This window comes from Gymnoscopelus microlampas (genome assembly GCF_963454915.1).
Source record: "Gymnoscopelus microlampas genome assembly, chromosome: 3".
Taxonomy (NCBI): domain Eukaryota; kingdom Metazoa; phylum Chordata; class Actinopteri; order Myctophiformes; family Myctophidae; genus Gymnoscopelus; species Gymnoscopelus microlampas.
In genome coordinates, this window is record NC_139940.1 from 41901794 (window position 1) to 41919780 (window position 17987).

At 43.6% G+C, this 17987-nt stretch overlaps 1 protein-coding gene across 5 annotated transcripts in view; it reads left to right on the plus strand.

Moving 5' to 3' along the window:
- Positions 1–2252: 2252 nt before the first annotated feature.
- The window catches only part of rims2a (regulating synaptic membrane exocytosis 2a), a gene marked incomplete at both ends in the record, with an annotated part of 253903 nt that continues 238168 nt past the window's right edge, over positions 2253–17987 (plus strand). For all 5 annotated transcript variants that reach the window (XM_084053428.1, XM_084053429.1, XM_084053430.1 and 2 more), the window contains one exon: positions 2253–2440. In XM_084053428.1, the coding sequence (XP_083909554.1) occupies positions 2253–2440 (188 nt within the window). The remainder of the gene's footprint in view (positions 2441–17987) is intronic.

Below are 17987 nucleotides of genomic sequence, written 5' to 3' on the forward strand. Positions count from 1 at the left end.
GAGAGAGAGTATTTTATCATTTATATTTCTATATCCAGCTTTTATGAATGATGTATTAGTAATTTATAAATCCTAAAGTTGAATACAGCAGATTATTCTTTAAGAAAATAAAAGCTCTAGTCAAGAAGTCATATAGTGTTGGATTCCAATAAAGAAAAATCCTATAGGATTCTGGAACAAATACTATTGGATGTCTTATAGAATAATAATCCTATATGAAAAAATCCAATATTATTAGTTCCAAAATCCTCTCCTTCTGGAATCCTATAGGATTTTCCCAGTAGAAACCTCTGGTTTAGAGGTTTTACTGGAACTTATCTGAGTCACGCAATTGCTGACGCTCATTTCTGTATTTACCTCTCACCTCACCTTTCTCACTCATCATGGCCTGGTCTCCATTATGAATTATGCATGATGCTTTCCTGGTATAGCCAGTGGTCCTCAACCTGTGGGTCGGGCCCCCAAGGGGGTCCCCACATGATTTTGGCGGGTGGGTCCTCAGATGTAGCCTGCGCCCCTCCCTCCGGAAAATCTCATTTCCATTTGAAACAAATTACAAATGAGATTTCCAGAGGGAGGGTTTACCAGGCTAGCCCAGATGACTGTGAAGTGACAATTTAAGGACTTTTAAGACCCTTTTAATACCTGAAAAAGATCATAAGCCTACTGCAAGTAACCAACAAACTATACAATAAAAACTGGCCAAACATTGGCCAAATGGTCAAATTATATAAGAAGGAAGCAAACATTGGGAAAATAGCCGATTTTCACAATGTTTGCAAGGCATTGTGAGCTTGTAGATCTGCTATTTTCACAATATTTATCTGTGGAACCAGTCAAACTAAATTGAATGCCTCAACTCTGACAATTCCAAGTGCTTATCAGGGTGGGGGGTCCCCAGTTCAAATATGATTATTTTGGGGGGTCCCCAGTTCAAATATGATTATTTGCGGGGGGTGGGGGGGTCCACAGTTCAAATATGATTATTTTGGGGGGGTTGAGAACCACTGTATATAGCCTTCTTTATCTAAAGCTATATGATCCGGGCTGGGGGGAAGGAGGGAGGTCTCCACTCCACTCCAGTCCGTGTTTTGCAAAACGCCTGATCTGCCTACTGTCAATGAACATACAGTGCGTCGGCAACCCCTCTCTCTCTCTCCCGTTCTATTCAACCTCTCTCTCTCTCTCCCGTTCTTTTCAAGCTTTGTTCTACGTGTTTCTCGTGGCTCCGCCTCTCTCTCCTATCTGGGATTTTTTTTTCATTGCATCCATTTTTGTGCATTTAAGACATCTCCAAGAATTAACCAACCTGGGGAAGGAAAGGAAAGCAAGGAACGAGTGGAGCTATATATATTTATATATATATATATTTATAGAGAGAGGGAGAAAGAGTGGTACCAGACACTGGTACCAGAAGAAAACCCAACCAGGACGGACTGGGGGGCATCATCTTATATTCTCCAACATGCGAGTAAACCATTTCCAGAGGATGGAAGCGACGGGTTAGACAGGATTTAACATGATTGCAAAATAAAAGGCAAGAGCTTTTTTTCCCTTCATCTTCCTCTTCTTCTTCTTCTTCCCTTCCCTATAATACTAACCCTCTGGTTTCTGCTGTGCATCCATATAGGTTGTGATACTATACTATACTATACTATACGGTTGGACATGGATGGTCTCATGTGAATTGTTGTATATAGCATCAATCTGTCATCGTTTAGTCATTTCATCTTTCGGGTAAAAAAGGGGTTGTTCTGTGACAGAACAACCCCTTTTTTACCCGAAAGATGAAATGACTAAACGATGACAGATTGATTAATTCACACACACAGAACTTCTGTGTGTGAATGCAAACGATTCATCTTGTTCTTGACCAAACCAAATCCCCTCCTTATATCCTCTATATGCAGAGAGAGAGAGAGGCGGTTGTTACAGTTGACTTCATGCCCCCTTTATGAGCATTTTATGACTGCTAAATCGATGGCGAAACCTGTAGCCTGGGTGAACAATTATTTCACCTCTCATTCGAGCAGGGAACGTGTTCACGAACACGATAGATCTATAGGACTGTACTAATGGCACAGTCTTTTAGCAATGTAGCCTCTGTCTCTCCTCTCTAATATCTGAGGCCCTGGAACCTCGTGATTCCATATTTGACAGCTGGTGTGTGTGTGTGCGGCTCTGCTGAATATGACACGTATCTAATATCGGTCTTTTTTTATTTTTTAATCTTCTAGCAATTGTGTGTAAAGATGTCTGCTCCTCCACTCGGGCCCCCCCGGGGCGGCCCTGCTGCTGCCGCCACCGCCGCCTCCTCCGCCGGTCCAGGCGGGCCGGACATGCCGGACCTCAGCCACCTGACCGAGGAGGAGAGGAAGATCATCCTCGGTGTGATGGACCGACAGAAGAAGGAGGAGGCGAAGGAACAGACCATGCTCAAGTAAGGGAGAGAGAGAAAAGACACGTTTTGTAACGTGTTGAGAGGAGAACCGACCGACATGCAGCTGTCTGTCTGTCTGTCTGTTGGGGTTTGATGGTTTATATTCTATATAAGCCTGTAGTAACTGGACGTGATGCTTAAGGCTTATTATCACCATATCGTGGGAATGATTGGTAGAATTGCCACCGTGTGTGAGAGGCTGGTTGTTGTAGCCTATATGTTGCCCCTTAACATCGAAAGCAGACTTGATCTTATTTAAGAACATGAACAGCATATAGGTTTACATACATTTTGATATAATGGTGACATTGAGGCTTTTGGTCGACACATTACTTTGGCTATTCAAAAAATAGCAGATCTACAAGCTCATAGTGCAGCTGTGCTATGAGCTTGTAGATCTGCTATTTTACTATGATATTTATGGACTGTTATCTTCACTTTTCTCGTCTACAAGGGGCATGTCCCCCTTTCTCGTGCGTTTTATATGCCGAGAACACACACACAGGCATGCATGCAGGGGGATGAACGTGTTCCGTTCCCCATCATGCCTTGCTTTTTTACACAAGCAGCTCTGTTTAGCCATGGGGTTGGGTTAGCAACGGCAACGGGCGCCATTTTCGCGTCAAATCATGCCAAAATGCGTAACCTTTTTCACGTGGAAAAACGTCACGGCCAGGGACGGGATTACACAACACGACATCATGCATCGGCGAGAGAGAGAGAGAGAGAGAGAGAGAGAGAGATGAGATCGCTGGATGTGATGTTGTCGTGTGTGTAACGGCTGTTGTTGATAGCTTATAAAAGGGCGATTGATTTCAGCGTCGTTAACGGCTCTCTCGGTGTACTAGTAGTAGTATCCGTTGCTGCTTTGGCTGCGCGCGTGTGTGCGCGTGTGTGTGTGTGTGTGCGTGTGTGTGTGTGTGTGTGTGTGTGTGTGTGTGTGTGTGTGTGTGTGTGTGTGTGTGTGTGTGTGTGTGTGTGTGCGTGTGCGTGTGTGTTGTGTGTACAGATGTCGCTCGGAGCAGAGCGGTTCAGTACCACGGAGAGCTCCCTGTCCACTGGCTTTTTAAGGTGGAACGGACAGTTTTGGGCTTTGAGTGTTTTAAACGGTCTATATCCGTGGTTCTCAAAGCTTTACACATTTCAAGGTCTCCCCTTAACTCTGACAGTGTACAAATGGAACCAAATGGACCCTAACGGTTCCATTTGTACACTGTCAGAGTTACAGACGTGTAAGGGTCCATTTAGAACACCTAAAGGAACCCAGAGAGTCCCTAGAATCCCTCCCCCCCAGTTTGATATATTGATTTATTTCTGGGACCCCAATCTACACTGTTAAAATCCTCAACGTTATAATGTCACTGAATGTGTACAAATGGAACCGAATGGACCCATAATAAGGGTCCCACGGTTCTTGTTCTGACTATACCTGGGATCCTAGTTTTCTTGAGGCACTACATTGTCTCTCTGCATTCTCTATGTATGTGATTACCTTGCTAATCGCTCTGGATAAGAATGTCTGCTAAATGCCTATACATTCTAGTTGTAATTGGGTTAATTTGTATACACACTCAGACCAGTAACTCCTCAAGGACCCCTGGGGGTCCCCAGGCCCCATTTTGAGAGCCACTGGTCGATAGTGCGGTTTCTCAAACATCTTCATGTCAAGAATCCCTATATTGATATATATAATTTGGCCACAGACCCCCATATGAAAAGATTGGGTGCTAAGATTTCCCCAATTTTTCAAAAAACAGCAGACCTACAAGCTCACAACTGTGAGCTAGTAGATTGTCTACTTTTGAATAGCTGAATGATATAATAGTGTTAAAGTAAAACAGATTTTGTGAGGCTATATTAACCCATAGCTGTGGGGACCCCCTGGAACCCCCCTTTGAGAACCACTAGTCTAGCTACTCTGTAGCACAACGCCGTCGCTCGCCGAATATAAGCTGATGAAGTTGCTTAGTATACTTTTTTTGCAAGCAACGCCCTCATGAGACGGAGTGTGTGTGTGTGTGTGTGTGTGTGTGTGTGTGTGTGTGTGTGTGTGTGTGTGTGTGTGTGTGTGTGTGTGTGTGTGTGTGTGTGTGTGTGTGTGTGTGTGTGTGTGTGTGTGTGTGTGTGTGTGTGTGAACTTGCGTGCGTGTGAACGTGGCTGTCGCAACAATGTCTCCTCATGCAGAGATTATACTGAACATCTTGCGTTCTTAAATGAAGACCTTTTTTGTTTTTAGAGTTGTAAGGAATTCAAGCTGTGTATGTTATAGTACACTCTGTCCCAATGGACCCTTACACGGGTCTATAACTCTGAGAGTGTGCAGCGGGTTATCTCTGGGAACTCACTGTAAAAGTCCTCAATGCGAGTCCATTTGGTTCAATTTGTACACTCTCAGGGTTACAGACCCGCAAGGGCCCATTAGGACCCCTGGTGGTCCCCGGACCATACGTTGAGAAACAGTGCTATAGCGGTCTGATAGAAAGAGTAGGATTGGCCACTGCTTTAGCCTATTAGCCACTGCTAACAGGACACAGAATGCCTGGTTTCAAGTTTAAAATGTATTATTAGAAAACATAATTGCATAACACTATGAATTATGATGATTCTTACAGATTAAAGAGGACCGCTCTGAGATAACATAAAAAATAAATAAAAAACATAAATCATCAAAGCACATCAAGCTATAAAAGGTTTCTATTCATTCTGGTAAAGCCTGTACGGTCCTGGGAGGAAGGACGTCTGGTGTCGTTTTGTGCAGCTCACAGGCTGTTTGAGTGACCTAACCCTCCATTAGATTGTAGTGATGTGTGTGTTTGTAGACAGGGTCTGGGACATTGAGCTGGTCCCCTCTCCCAGTAGTCCATTGAATTGGTGACGATCCGCGAGAGCTGTGTGCCGGCCCTCAAGCTTCATTTACACTTCGTTACATGATCGGCGTATAGCTCGGATGGAAATAACCACCACAAGTGCCACTTGTGGTTGGAAATCAGTTATTTTCCTCACGTGGGGCCACTGGCCGTGCGACAAGGTAAATTAGGCTTCACCGGGAGCTTTTTAGAGGCATTATGGAGCGGTTGTTTTTCCACCATCAAGTAAATATTAGCACAAAAGGGCATCATTTTGTAATGGAGAGGGAAGTTGTGCAATCCCCTACCCCAGTCAGTGCTATGGTAAACATGACTCATGGATCTCCAAGATACAGCCACCTCAGCTGCCATGGTGTGTGCGTTGCGTGAATCATCCACGCCTGTTCCCACCACCCACCCACCCACCCCCCTCTCTCTCTCTCTCTCCATCTTTTATGTCTTCTTTTACGTCCAATAGATGAGTGTTTTATCGTATTTCTTATTCTCTTGGTGGTGTGTCAGCTTTTAGTCACTGGCACCCTGAAAGACCAGTGACGTCCAAAGCCGTAGCGGTCATCATCAATGAGCGTTGGCAGATGAAAGGAGCCGTTCCTTGCTTAAGGACCTGCTGAATGACTGACCGGAGTGTGGTTCTCAAACCTTTTCATGTCAAGGACCACCAAATTGATGTGTATTCGGCCGCGGACCCCCATTTGATAAGATTTTGTGCCAGGGAGTGGAACCCCCGTACAAGTCCCCGGACCCCACTTTGAGAAGCACAAACCCTGTTTACAGGGCCACAAAAGTTGAGAGCAAATGAGACGCAGGGAGGTCAAAGGGTATGGCTCGTGTTTCCTCTACGGCTGAGCTCATATCCCACCAGCAGTGTGACATAGTGCAGACATATCTTGGTCATTCGTTCTCATGTTTTTTTGATACATAGGTTTGTCCTCTTGACCACAATGTTAAGAATGTAAATTAGATAGCATGCTATTTAAACAGATGCTATAGGTTCATTGTTCTCCCGGTATCCTATATTTTCAGTGTATAGATTGTTATTTCGATTGTATATTTTCTTAGACTGATACAGTTCTTTTGGAAGAGGACTCCGTTCTCTGGTCAACTTCAGCTCTTATGGGGGCGGACCCTTAGTGCCTCTTTTTTGTTCACACTTAGGGTTGGCACAGCAGGCGATCTGTCTACGGCAAGCCTAGAGGGCTAAAATACTATGGCAAAGGGTGAAGTGAAGGCCTTGCTGTAGACGTTCTCACACTTGGACCCTTTCAGCCCGTGACGTGGACTCAGCCCATGACCATGTACTATTTTTTGGTCATATGTGAACCCGCAAAAAGAACCCAGACCCCTTTGAAGTGAACCGTACTCAGACTACCTCGGAAGGTGGTCTGAGTACGGTTCACTTCTAGTCCGAGGTGTGGTTCACTTAAACTCTGCTTTGTGAACACAAAAAAAGTGGTCCAGGTTCACCTCGCCCTTTGCTGTAGTATTTTAGCCCTATAGGCTTGCCGTAGACAGATCGCCTGCTGTGCCAATCCTAAGAATGAACTCCTGTGAACAGAGAGAGGACTGAGGCCCTAACACGGCTGAAGTTCACCAGAAAGAGAACCGAGTCCTCTTTCAAATGAACTGATAACGTTAACGCAAAGAAAGAACTCAGAACTTTTTCCGTCGGTCCACTCCGTGGTCCTCTTGAAGAGGACTCAATTCTGTTCGTTTAAAAGGGTCTATACAGCCATGAGAGTGTACAAATGGAACCAAATTGACCCGTAAGGATTGATTTGGTTCCATTTGTTTACTCAGAATTATGGGGAGTCCTTGAAATAAAAAAAACAGTTTGAGAACCAGAACCACCCTAGAGAATAAGAGCACATACATACATAGGTTACTTTTATTTAACATAATTCTGCCAAATTGTGCAGAGTGACTCATCATGCGTCATCAGATTCCAAAGCGAAATCCCCAGTTTCCTTATACCTACAGTGTGAATCACACGAGCGTAACATATCCTTAAGCAGCCTTAATATGGCTGGGCCTTGGCAAAGGTACAACTGCAGTGGATTAACTTGTCACTGGCTGTTTTCATGGCATCTCCAGCAGGGCTGCAAACAAACAAGACACAGTGCAACATCCTTCTTATATATAGCCCAGTGGTGGGAAGTAACTAAGTACATTTACTCAAGTACTGTGCTTAACAACAATTTTGAGTCACTTTTACTTTTACTTGATGATTGATTTCCCATGTTTTGATACTTTATGCTTCTATTCAGCTAAAACCCACAGTCAAATATTGTACATTTTACTCTGGTTTTAGTTACTTTGCAGATTTAGATTTGACTATAAAACATACAGTTCTGTTCACGTTCTGTAAGTCACACGTGACTTACAGAACGTGTGACTTACGCGTTCTGTACGATTATTTTGAAGCCAACACTTTTGTACTTTTACTCAGGTCTTTTTACTTGTAACAGATTCTTTTTTTATATTGTGGTATTTATTGCTACTTTTACTTAAAGCGGCACTCTATAAACTCTAATGTTCTACCCCAGATTCGAACCTAGGTCTCCTGCGCATAAAGTGCTGACATACATTTTTTTATCACTGAGCTAATAGCACCTGCCTGCTTGCTCAGGGGAGAAACTACTGAACCTCTTGTCAACCAGTCGTCTCAAACCAGACACAGGATCTAAATGTCTCAATAGAAGAGCAGGGACACCAAATACAACCAGTTATATTGTATTAACATACTCTACCACACAGATTGGACAAAATTACATTTTATTCACACAAACAAAGTGACATAGTACGGCTTTAAGTAAACAAAATATGAGTACTTTTGCATCTCCATTGTCACAGTCACGTCCCCACATTGGCTTTGGACGGCTTCTCTTTTAGGGGAGAGGAGGGGGGCGTTTTGCACGTCGGGAGGAGTCAGGAGTGTGTAATCTAGAGGGAATCCTGGGAGGATGGAGGGATGGAGGGAGAGAGAAAGAGAGAGAGAGAGAGAGAGAGAGAAGCCTCCAGCTGCAGGCCTTGCCAACTTGCTGTCATCTCATTGGAGATGCTACAGAGAGAGAGAGAGAGAGAGAGAGAGAGAGAGAGAGAGCACAGAAATCCACTGCTGCTGACTCTCATGTAATTAGCTACTCTTTAGCCCTGCTCCTACTTACCAGGCTTTTGTGTGTGTGTGTGTGTGCGTGTGCGTGAGTGCGTGTGCGTGTGCGTGCGTGTGTGTGTGTGTGTGTGTGTGTGTGTGTGTGTGTGTGTGTGTGTGTGTGTGTGTGTGTGTTTCTCAGCATTTTGTCAAATTGGTAATCTATTTACAACACCTATCCACTAAATACCCAAGTGCCACATAAAAGCACAACCCTGTACTGTATCTGTATTCTGTAGCGGCGCCCACTGCTATCCTGTTCTGAGCAAATATTAATAACCACACACACACACACACACACACACACACACACACGCGCACACACTCGCAGCTCACAATTGGAAAAGGGTATTCCTTTCTTCTCTCCAAGGCCAAGATTATACTTCTGTCTTTTCATGGTGACATTGCTCCATTTAGGCATGGCTCCAGGTGTACTTCTTCTACCATCAAACAAACATGATGTGCTGGAGAGCAGTCGGTCAGTTTGTCTCTCCATGTATCAGCAAGTCCCTGAGCAATATACTGCAGTGATGGAATTGGTGCCCACCCACCCTCCCTCTCCCACCCACCCACCCTCCCTCTCCCACCCACCCACCCGGATGCTCTATATCCCATAGGCAGGCAGCAGCTGCCTTGGAAAGGGTAACCCACCCAGAGAGCCCAGGGCTCCGGTTCTCCCTCCTCCACACTCCTCTGAGTAACACTAGGGCAGTCAGTGGTTCTCAAACATTTTCTTGTCCAGTACCCCAAAATTAATATGTATTGGGCCGCGGACCTCCATCTGAAAATATGTTGTGCCAGACATGGACCCCCTAATATACAAGATTTGTGTTGTTAAAATGTGTCCAAAATATTAAGAATATGTCACATTTCTTTCTCGGCTAAATTAGGTATAGCTAAAGGAACTGAAGGAACTAAATGGACCCATAGTTTTACTGAGGTTAAGTTTAGGAATAAGGTCAGGTTCAGGCATAGTTTTACTGAGGTTAAGTTTAGGAATAAGGTTAGATTTAGGCATAGTTTTACTGAGGTTAAGTTTAGGAATAAGGTTAGATTTAGGCATAGTTTTACTGAGGTTACGTTTAGGAATAAGGTTAGATTTAGGCATAGTTTTACTGAGGTTAAGTTTAGGAATAAGGTTAGATTTAGGCATAGTTTTACTGAGGTTAAGTTTAGGAATAAGGTTAGATTTAGACATAGTTTTACTGAGGTTAAGTTTAGGAATAAGGTTAGATTTAGGCATAGTTTTACTGAGGTTACGTTTAGGAATAAGGTTAGGTTTAGGCATAGTTTTACTGAGGTTACGTTTAGGAATAAGGTCAGGTTTAGGCATAGTTTTACTGAGGTTACGTTTAGGAATAAGGTTAGGTTTAGGCATAGTTTTACTGAGGTTACGTTTAGGAATAAGGTTAGGTTTAGGCATAGTTATACTGAGGTTAAGTTTAGGAATAAGGTTAGGTATAGGCCTAGTTATACTGAGGTTACGTTTAGGAATGAGGTTAGGTTTAGGCATAGTTTTACTGAGGTTACGTTTTGGAACACCTGGTGGCGACCGTTCCGAGGTCGCCGGATTTGACCCGGGGCGAGCGTGTTTTGGGGCGAGCGTTCTTGTATTGTTCCAGGGCTCTGAAGCGTGGTCCACTGCTCTGCCATCTACAGTATAGCCGGCGGCCCCAACCTGCATCCCTATACTGCAGGATGGAGGCAGGATGGAGGAGGATGCCCTCTGTTCCTCCAGCCTGTCCCGCGGCTGGATATGTGCTGTGTATATGCCGTTGCTGTCGGGTGGAAACCTTGTGTATCCAAAACCGTTCTTTATTTAACCCATTAAGACCCTGAACGCATCTGTGTCATTTTAAGATTTCTTTGGGCTATTGAAAAATAGCAGATATACAAGCTCATAGCGCGGCACCGAGTGCCGCGCTATGAGCTTGTATATCTGCTATTTTTTGAATAGCCAAAGAAATCTGAAAATGCATTCCCAGTCTTAAAGGGCTAATCCTTTTTTTAAACCTTTTAAAATAGTGAAAATAGAAGATCTACAAGCTCGAGCTTGTATTTTTTTACTTTATCTATTTTCACTACTTTTGTGGAAATATGGAGATGCAAGGTTTCTGTCCGACAGCAACCATATACAGTATGTATTGTATACGGTGCTTTTTGGAGGTTAATGCAGATGAGTCACACAATGTTTTTGCGGTGAAACCGATTTCCACTGGACAGGTTTCTGTACACAGGGCAGCACCAAGTGAACTCTCAGGCAAGACTAGATTCATTCTTTGACAGCTATTGTGGACCAGGGATGAAGCATTTAGTCCAGTGTGTGTGTGTGTGTGTGTGTGTGTGTGTGTGTGTGTGTGTGTGTGTGTGTGTGTGTGTGTGTGTGTGTGTGTGTGTGTGTGTGTGTGTGTGTGTGTGTGTGTGTGTGTGTGTGTGTGTGTGTGTGTGTGTGTGTGTGTGCGTGCGTGCGTGCGTGCGTGCGTGCGTGCGTGCGTGCGTGCGTGCGTGCGTGCGCGAGAGCAACTGCTAGCATCTATGTTAGCATCTATCTTTATGTTTGGATATATTAACCTTGGCTTGATAATATCAGACTTCCCACACCCACACTTTCTGGTATGAACAATAAAGCCATTACACTCACACGTGTAGCACTCACAATAGGACACTGATCATCCCCTACGTCGTCACTTCAGACTCATGCCATGTGTACGAAGATACAGAACTTTAAAATGGCAAAATGTCTGTTTTAGTAGGAGTTTTGTCAACTGGGGACTTCATGTATTGTCTTGGGTGTTCTGTTGTTGTGTGCTATGTTGTTTTGTTCTATATGGTGTATATGTGTTGGAGCACACTGTGAAGATGAATATCCCTAGAGGGCACAGTAACGACAAGTATTATTATTATTAGTGGCCGTGTTTTTTCCTGAGCGCAGCGTACTGTATGTTTTGAACAGTGGTGGAAACTTACATAAGTAAAAGTATCAATACTGCAATGTATAAATAGTTACAAGTAAAAGTCTGGAATAAAACATCTACTTGAGTAAAAGTACAAAAGTATTGGTATCAAAATGTACTTAAAGTACAAAAATTAAAAGTACTCATTATCGAGCTGAAATATGTTAAACTCGGGTTGTTTGGATGCGTTTTTTTTGGCGAACGCTTTGGCGTTTTCAGTCGGGCATCCAAAGCCTCACAAACGTGTGTGTGTGTGTGTGTGTGTGTGTGTGTGTGTGTGTGTGTGTGCTGAGTCGGCTGAAGCAGACTTCTCAACGTTCGGCACGGCGACTCGCTCGCCTAAGCTCGCTCAGCGGTGCCTCCCGTTGCTCAAGTCTGCTTCAGATGGCGCGCCTCCGGCGAAAACAAGCGCTCCCTTACGTCTCGCCTCCTACGGAAACAATAATAGCGTACTGTATCTGCCAAGAAAAAGGCCTCAGTGGACACTGCCTCTCAAAGGGATAGTTCACCCCCAAAATGACTTTTTTTTTATCAATTAGGCTGCATGGAGACTTGAATTCATGGATATATCGCATGACAAAAACAAAAAAATATCCATGAATTCAAGTCTCCATGGGGTGACTAATCGATAGGGAAAAAGGTAATTTTGGGGGTGAACTGTCCCTTTAATCTATTCTGATAAGTAGCTGGTTGGCATGTAGAGGAGGGTAAAGGTTATGGCAGTTGATTCTGATTCTGATTCTGGCAGTGGTTATTCAACTTTTACATTTCAAGGACCCCCCTTAACTCTGACAGTTTACAAATATACATTTGTACACTGTCAGAGTTCCAGACTTGAAAGGGTCCATTTAGAACCCCCCTCAAGGAGCCCTGAGAGTCCCTGGGACCCCACTGGGTTATGTCATTTAGCATTTAGACCTATTATAATTAGCCTCCTTTGTGTCACTGCTTCAGCTATCTGCTCATTGATTACATTCCATTACCTGGCCCCGCCCCCCTGTCACGGTCATTTATGTGAGCGGGGCTAGAGAGCTATCAGTACCAGCTGGGGGTCAACAGGCTCACAGTGAGTCCCTGGAGGATATACAGGGATGATTCTCTCAACCTTTTCATTTGGAGGATATCATCATCACAGACACCCATTTGATACAAATGTTTTTATCTCAGGGACCCCCCAATCTACACTGTAAAATAATTGCCCAGTCCTATAACACACAGGCACATGTGCACACGCACACTGTCCATGGTAGAGGGACCTCTCCTTACCTCCCATACACAGAAACCTATGGTTGTGAAACGAAGCGAGGCATGCATGCTCAAAGACTCTTTGAGCATCTCTCTCTCTCTCTCTCTCTCTCTCTCTCTCTCTCTCTCACACACTCTATGTCTCTCTCTCTCTCTCTCTCTCTCATTCTTTTGCTGTCTCTCTCTCTCACTCATTCACCCGTGCTCATACTTGCCTTTACCATGCAAAGAGCAGATTCTAGTCATGAGCCCTTCCAGAGAGAGAGTCTCCCATCCCCCACCCCCACCACCACCACCACCACTACTGCCCCCCAGGGGGGAGAGAGACAGAGAGGGAGATAGAGACAGAGAGAGAGGGGGGGGGGTTGCTGTCTTTGACTCCATAAAGGCAGAATGCACGCCAAATGAATACATCATCACGCTAATTAGAGTAACAATGTGTTTTGGTTATAGGAGAGGAGAGAGAGAGAGAGAGGGTTGGCGTGATGTGAAAGTAGGCTGGCTCTCCCCATGCTTGGATTGGTATCTGCTGGCTTCAGAGAACACGGCCATTTCCACTCGTCTCTTTCAATTAGCGGCAGGAAAAGTAACTAAGTAATATTTATTAGAGCACTGTACTTTTGAGGTACTTTTTTTTGTTTTACTTCGAGTGTTATGCTTCTACTCCACTACGTCTCCAGAGGCAAATGTACTTTATACTCCACTGGGACACTTATTTAACCCATTCAATCAGAGGACGCATCTCTGTCATTTTAGATTTCTGCACATTTTTTTTTATTGTGAAAATTTGACTTTTTGACTCAAATCTTTGCTTCTGGGGGTCCCTATTACAAAATAGTTTGAGATGGGGGGTCTGCAGCCAAATGCATATAATTTTGGGAGTTCTAGACATGAAAACCCCCCAGAAGCAAAGATTTGAGTTAAAAATGATATATATTAAAAAGATTTTCACAAGCTTTCACAATTTATTTTCAAAAATAGCAGATATACAAGCTCATAGCGCGGCACTTGGTGCCGCGCTATGAGCTTGTAGATCTGCTATTTTTGAATATCCAAAGAAATCTTAAAAATGACACAGATGCGTTCCCGGTCTTAATGGGTTAAAAGAGTTCGGGCCGCTACGATCTCTCTGTATCTGTCAGTCCTTGTCCCATGCATGCCCCCTTTTGTGCCCATATATGGAGCTCGCTGATTTGTTTGTGCTTGATGCCATGGCGACACATTTTTTAGGTTAGACAACACACTCCATATTTGGGCGTAGCTGCCTGCACTGGGAACTCCTTATATGGTTCTGGCTGAGTAAATAGGGACATGAGCGCGATGACGTGGTCTGCTGGCCCGCCGTTCCTGGCTCACATTAGCCAATTTTTATATAGGATTATTACAAAACCTATATTAACTTGTTAAGCGCTATTTTGTACTTCAGCTATTTTTGAAAATAAATTTGTCATTTTTGAACAATTCTTGTACTTTTACTTTGGTACTGTAAGTACATGTTGACGCCAATGCTTTTGTACCTTTACTAGTATGTTTATAATACATGTAATATAAAATGATATATATTTGTACTTTTCCTTAAGTAAAACATGTGAGTACTTCTTCAATAGCGTGCTGTATGTCATTAAGCATGGTCAGTTTCTTCATGTCACTTTATAGCATCCAACGGTTGTAACATCATTCTCTTACCTGTTCTCTATAGCATGTTTCTCCAGTCTGCTTTTCTTTCTGTGCATCTGTTTATCTGTGCAACCATCTCCACAGTGGTGGAAGAAGTACTCGGATATTTTACTTAAGTAAAAGTAGCAATACCACACTATAAAGATACTCTGTTAGAAGTAAAAGGCCTGTGTTCAAAATGTCACTTGAGTAAAAGTACAAAAGTATTGGCATCAACATATACTTAAAGTAACAAAAGTAAAGGTACTAAAATGTTTGAAAATAGCAGATCTACAAGCTCACAACGCGACGCATCGCCACGTGTTGTGGTTCATGTATGTTTTATAATATAATAACTTAAATCTGCAAAGTGACTAGTAACTCAAGTTTTCAAATAATTGTCCACCTATGAGCTTGTATATCTGCTATTTTTGAATAGCCAAAGAAATCAAAACCTTATTATATGTGTTCCCGGTCTAAAAGGGTTAAGTATACTTAAACGTTTAAATGCTGTTGTGTACCGCACCATGTGACACCGGACCTGCCTTCAATTGGCTGAGGTGCGGCAGAATTCCCTTTCTAAAGAAATATCGGTATCATGCCATCGGTCAAATAGTTATTTTAAACTTCGCAATCGTCCCTTTAGATTCCACATCGGTGCATCCCTTCTAACTTTAACCTTGATGCCTTTCAAAGTGTTGGCAAAGACCTTCATTGTGTCAACTATGCTATATATAAACCTGCTGTGTACATTATCACAATGCAAAAGGTCAGAGTTGAGTTTTTTTTTGTCAAATGTATATTTTTTTACACCTTTAATGTCCATTGAGACTCCATGTGAGGTAATACTGAGCCGTGCTGTGAAGTCTCTGATTGGATTAAGGAAGGCAGGCAGTGGAGAAGAGGAACATACTACAATAGCAGGACCTATAGAAAATGAGAGAAGAGGAGGTGGAAAGTGTGGAGAGGAGAGGAGAGGAGAGGAGATAGAGAGACATTGATGTGTGAGATGTTATCAGGTGTGCTGGCTGCTGCTGCTGCTGCTGAAATGACTTCCATGGTCACATACTGGCTCCTCCTGCCAGCTCCCTATTGTCTACCATTCTTCTGCTTGGTACAGTATGTTATAGTACTGTACTGCACAGCATGGCACAGTACCACACAGTACAGCACAGGACAGCACTTTATACTTCTACTCCACTACATCTCAGAGGCAAATATTGTTCTTTTTACTCTACTACAATTATTTGACAGCTTTGGTTACTAGTTAGTTTGCGGGTTTAGATACATAATTAGGCGCTATTTTATACTAGATTTACAAGATCACAACGGGTCACGCCTTGTTTTTGTGTTTTTTAAACCCAAAGTTATTATATTTGGTGAATTGGCCATTCATAATGAGCACTTTCACTTATGTACTTCAAGTGTATTATTTTGATGCCAATTAATTTGGGTCCTCATGGCCCTATATGTTTGGTAAAACACTGTCTTCAACTACTGAGTTTGGTACCTTAATGCCCTGGGCTTCAGTATTGCAGCCTCACACCCACCTTTCTTTCAAATGGCTACACTTTACTGTGGTTCTGGGTCCCACAAGGCAGACTATTCTCATTGCAACGCAACACACACGCACACACGCACACACACACACACACACGCACATGCACACGCACACGCACACGCACACGCACGCACACACACACGCACACACATAAAGCAGCAAGGAAAGCTAGACTGCCAGCATGCTTGACACCTGCTTTGCCAGTGTGTTTCACACCTATACCATGCCAGTGTTAAGACTTGGCGTGCCAACACTCCCTATTGTTCCTCATGAGAGTTCCTGTGCAAAAAAGAACAGGGAGCCAAGTATTCATTTTTTTACTGAAAAATCTGAGCCACATTGTTGTGCATAATTTCATATATATGGTGCATTGCACATGTATATGCACGTATACATTTCTCTTTACATCTGTACCCTTCTTATATCATATCATTGCTGTCGGGCAGAATTTGGTATGCGGTCAGGTTTAGGCCTGGCTCAGGGAAGCGGACGCCCCTGCCATGCATAGTCCTCCATCGGCACCGTTGGAGGTGCGACAGGCCAAGGCCTAGCAGGTACACCATCGTCCTGTATGAAATAATATCATTGCTGTCGGGCAGAAACCTCTTATCTCCACTTATCCAACTTGTTTTCATACATTAACGCCCCGTACTTGATCATACTACAGCGTCACACAAAGGTTTTTCAAAAGTATCAGATCTACAAGCTCGAAACGCGGCGCGAAGCGACGCGTTTCGAGCTTGTAGATCTGCTACTTTTGATATTTTTTCATTTGAATCCTGGAAAAGCTGTTTTGGACATTAGAGGTTTCCACCCGACAGAGACAAAATCATATATTTAATATATAGTTGTTAATGCTTTTCATCAATAAAAGGTTGCTTACAACAAAAACTCTGGGTTGGCACCACAAAAAAAAAAAAACTATTTTTTTGGTGTCAGTAATGGTATGTGGGAGAGAGACAGAGAGAGAGGTTAGGATGATCCTGGAGCGCAGGATAAAACTATAAGTTATAAAAAAAAAGAAACGTGACAGAAGGTCGGCACACTGTAGCTTCCCTTAAGTGCACTTAAGGGAGCTACAGTGTGCCGACCTTCTTTGTTTCCTGTCTTTTATTGCTGTCTTCTATTGCCCCGGCACCTGCTTTAAATGCCATTTGAATGTGAGTGACTACTTATCTATTGTTTAAAACAATGGATGTGGGCTGAAAGACTTACAAATGCAAGCATGTGTGGCACCAATTAGGCGGTGAGATTAGCTGTTAGCTTGGGCTGTGTGTTATTGCCATGGATCTGGTGATATGATACGTATCACGATTACGGGGTGTTCACCATTCGATATATTGAGATGTTATGCAAGGCGATAATATTGCGATACTTTAACATTTTAGGAAAACTCTTATAGTCATGATGTTTAATAATCTGCTCTCGTAGTAGGCTATTCAGGGAGGCCTTCTCTTTGTACGTCAGTGAGCTATACCTTTGCAAATAATGGTATACATTTATAAAGCTATAAATTAGTCTTTAGTCACGCAAAAAGTTGGGGGATAAGAGTCCAGCAGTAGTCACCACACCCAGGTCTGTTGTCGGGACTGTGTTAGCCAGGCCCGGGTTTGATGCACAGGCTTTACAGAGGGGCACCAAACCCAGGGGGGTGGGGAGGACCAAGCGGTTGGGCAAAAATGATAAACGACTGGACTATTCAAAGTAACGGCGGTGAAATACTGTCTGGGGGGCTAAATTGGTGTAGAAAAGCGTCTGCTGTACCCCCCTCCCCCCTGCTGATGTAGTGGAAACTGTTAAAAATGTTAAAACTGCAGAAGCTGGTCGTGGCCCCGGGCACCAGAAAAATCCCGGTCCGGCCCTGGTGTTAGCTGCTGCCTGCTGTGAGGCCCTGCTTTGACAAACAGAGAAGTGAGTGCTTGTCAAACCCCATTGGAGGTTTTTTCTGCTCCCATCTGTTGTTGAAGCCACAGCCTTCTATAAGCTTTGTTATACTGTACCATGCTGCCACACCTGTCTGTCTGTCTGTCTGTCTGTCTGTCTGTCTGTCTGTCTGTCTGTCTGTCTGTCTGTCTGTCTGTCTGTCTGTCAGCTTGCCTGGTTCCCTGGCTGACG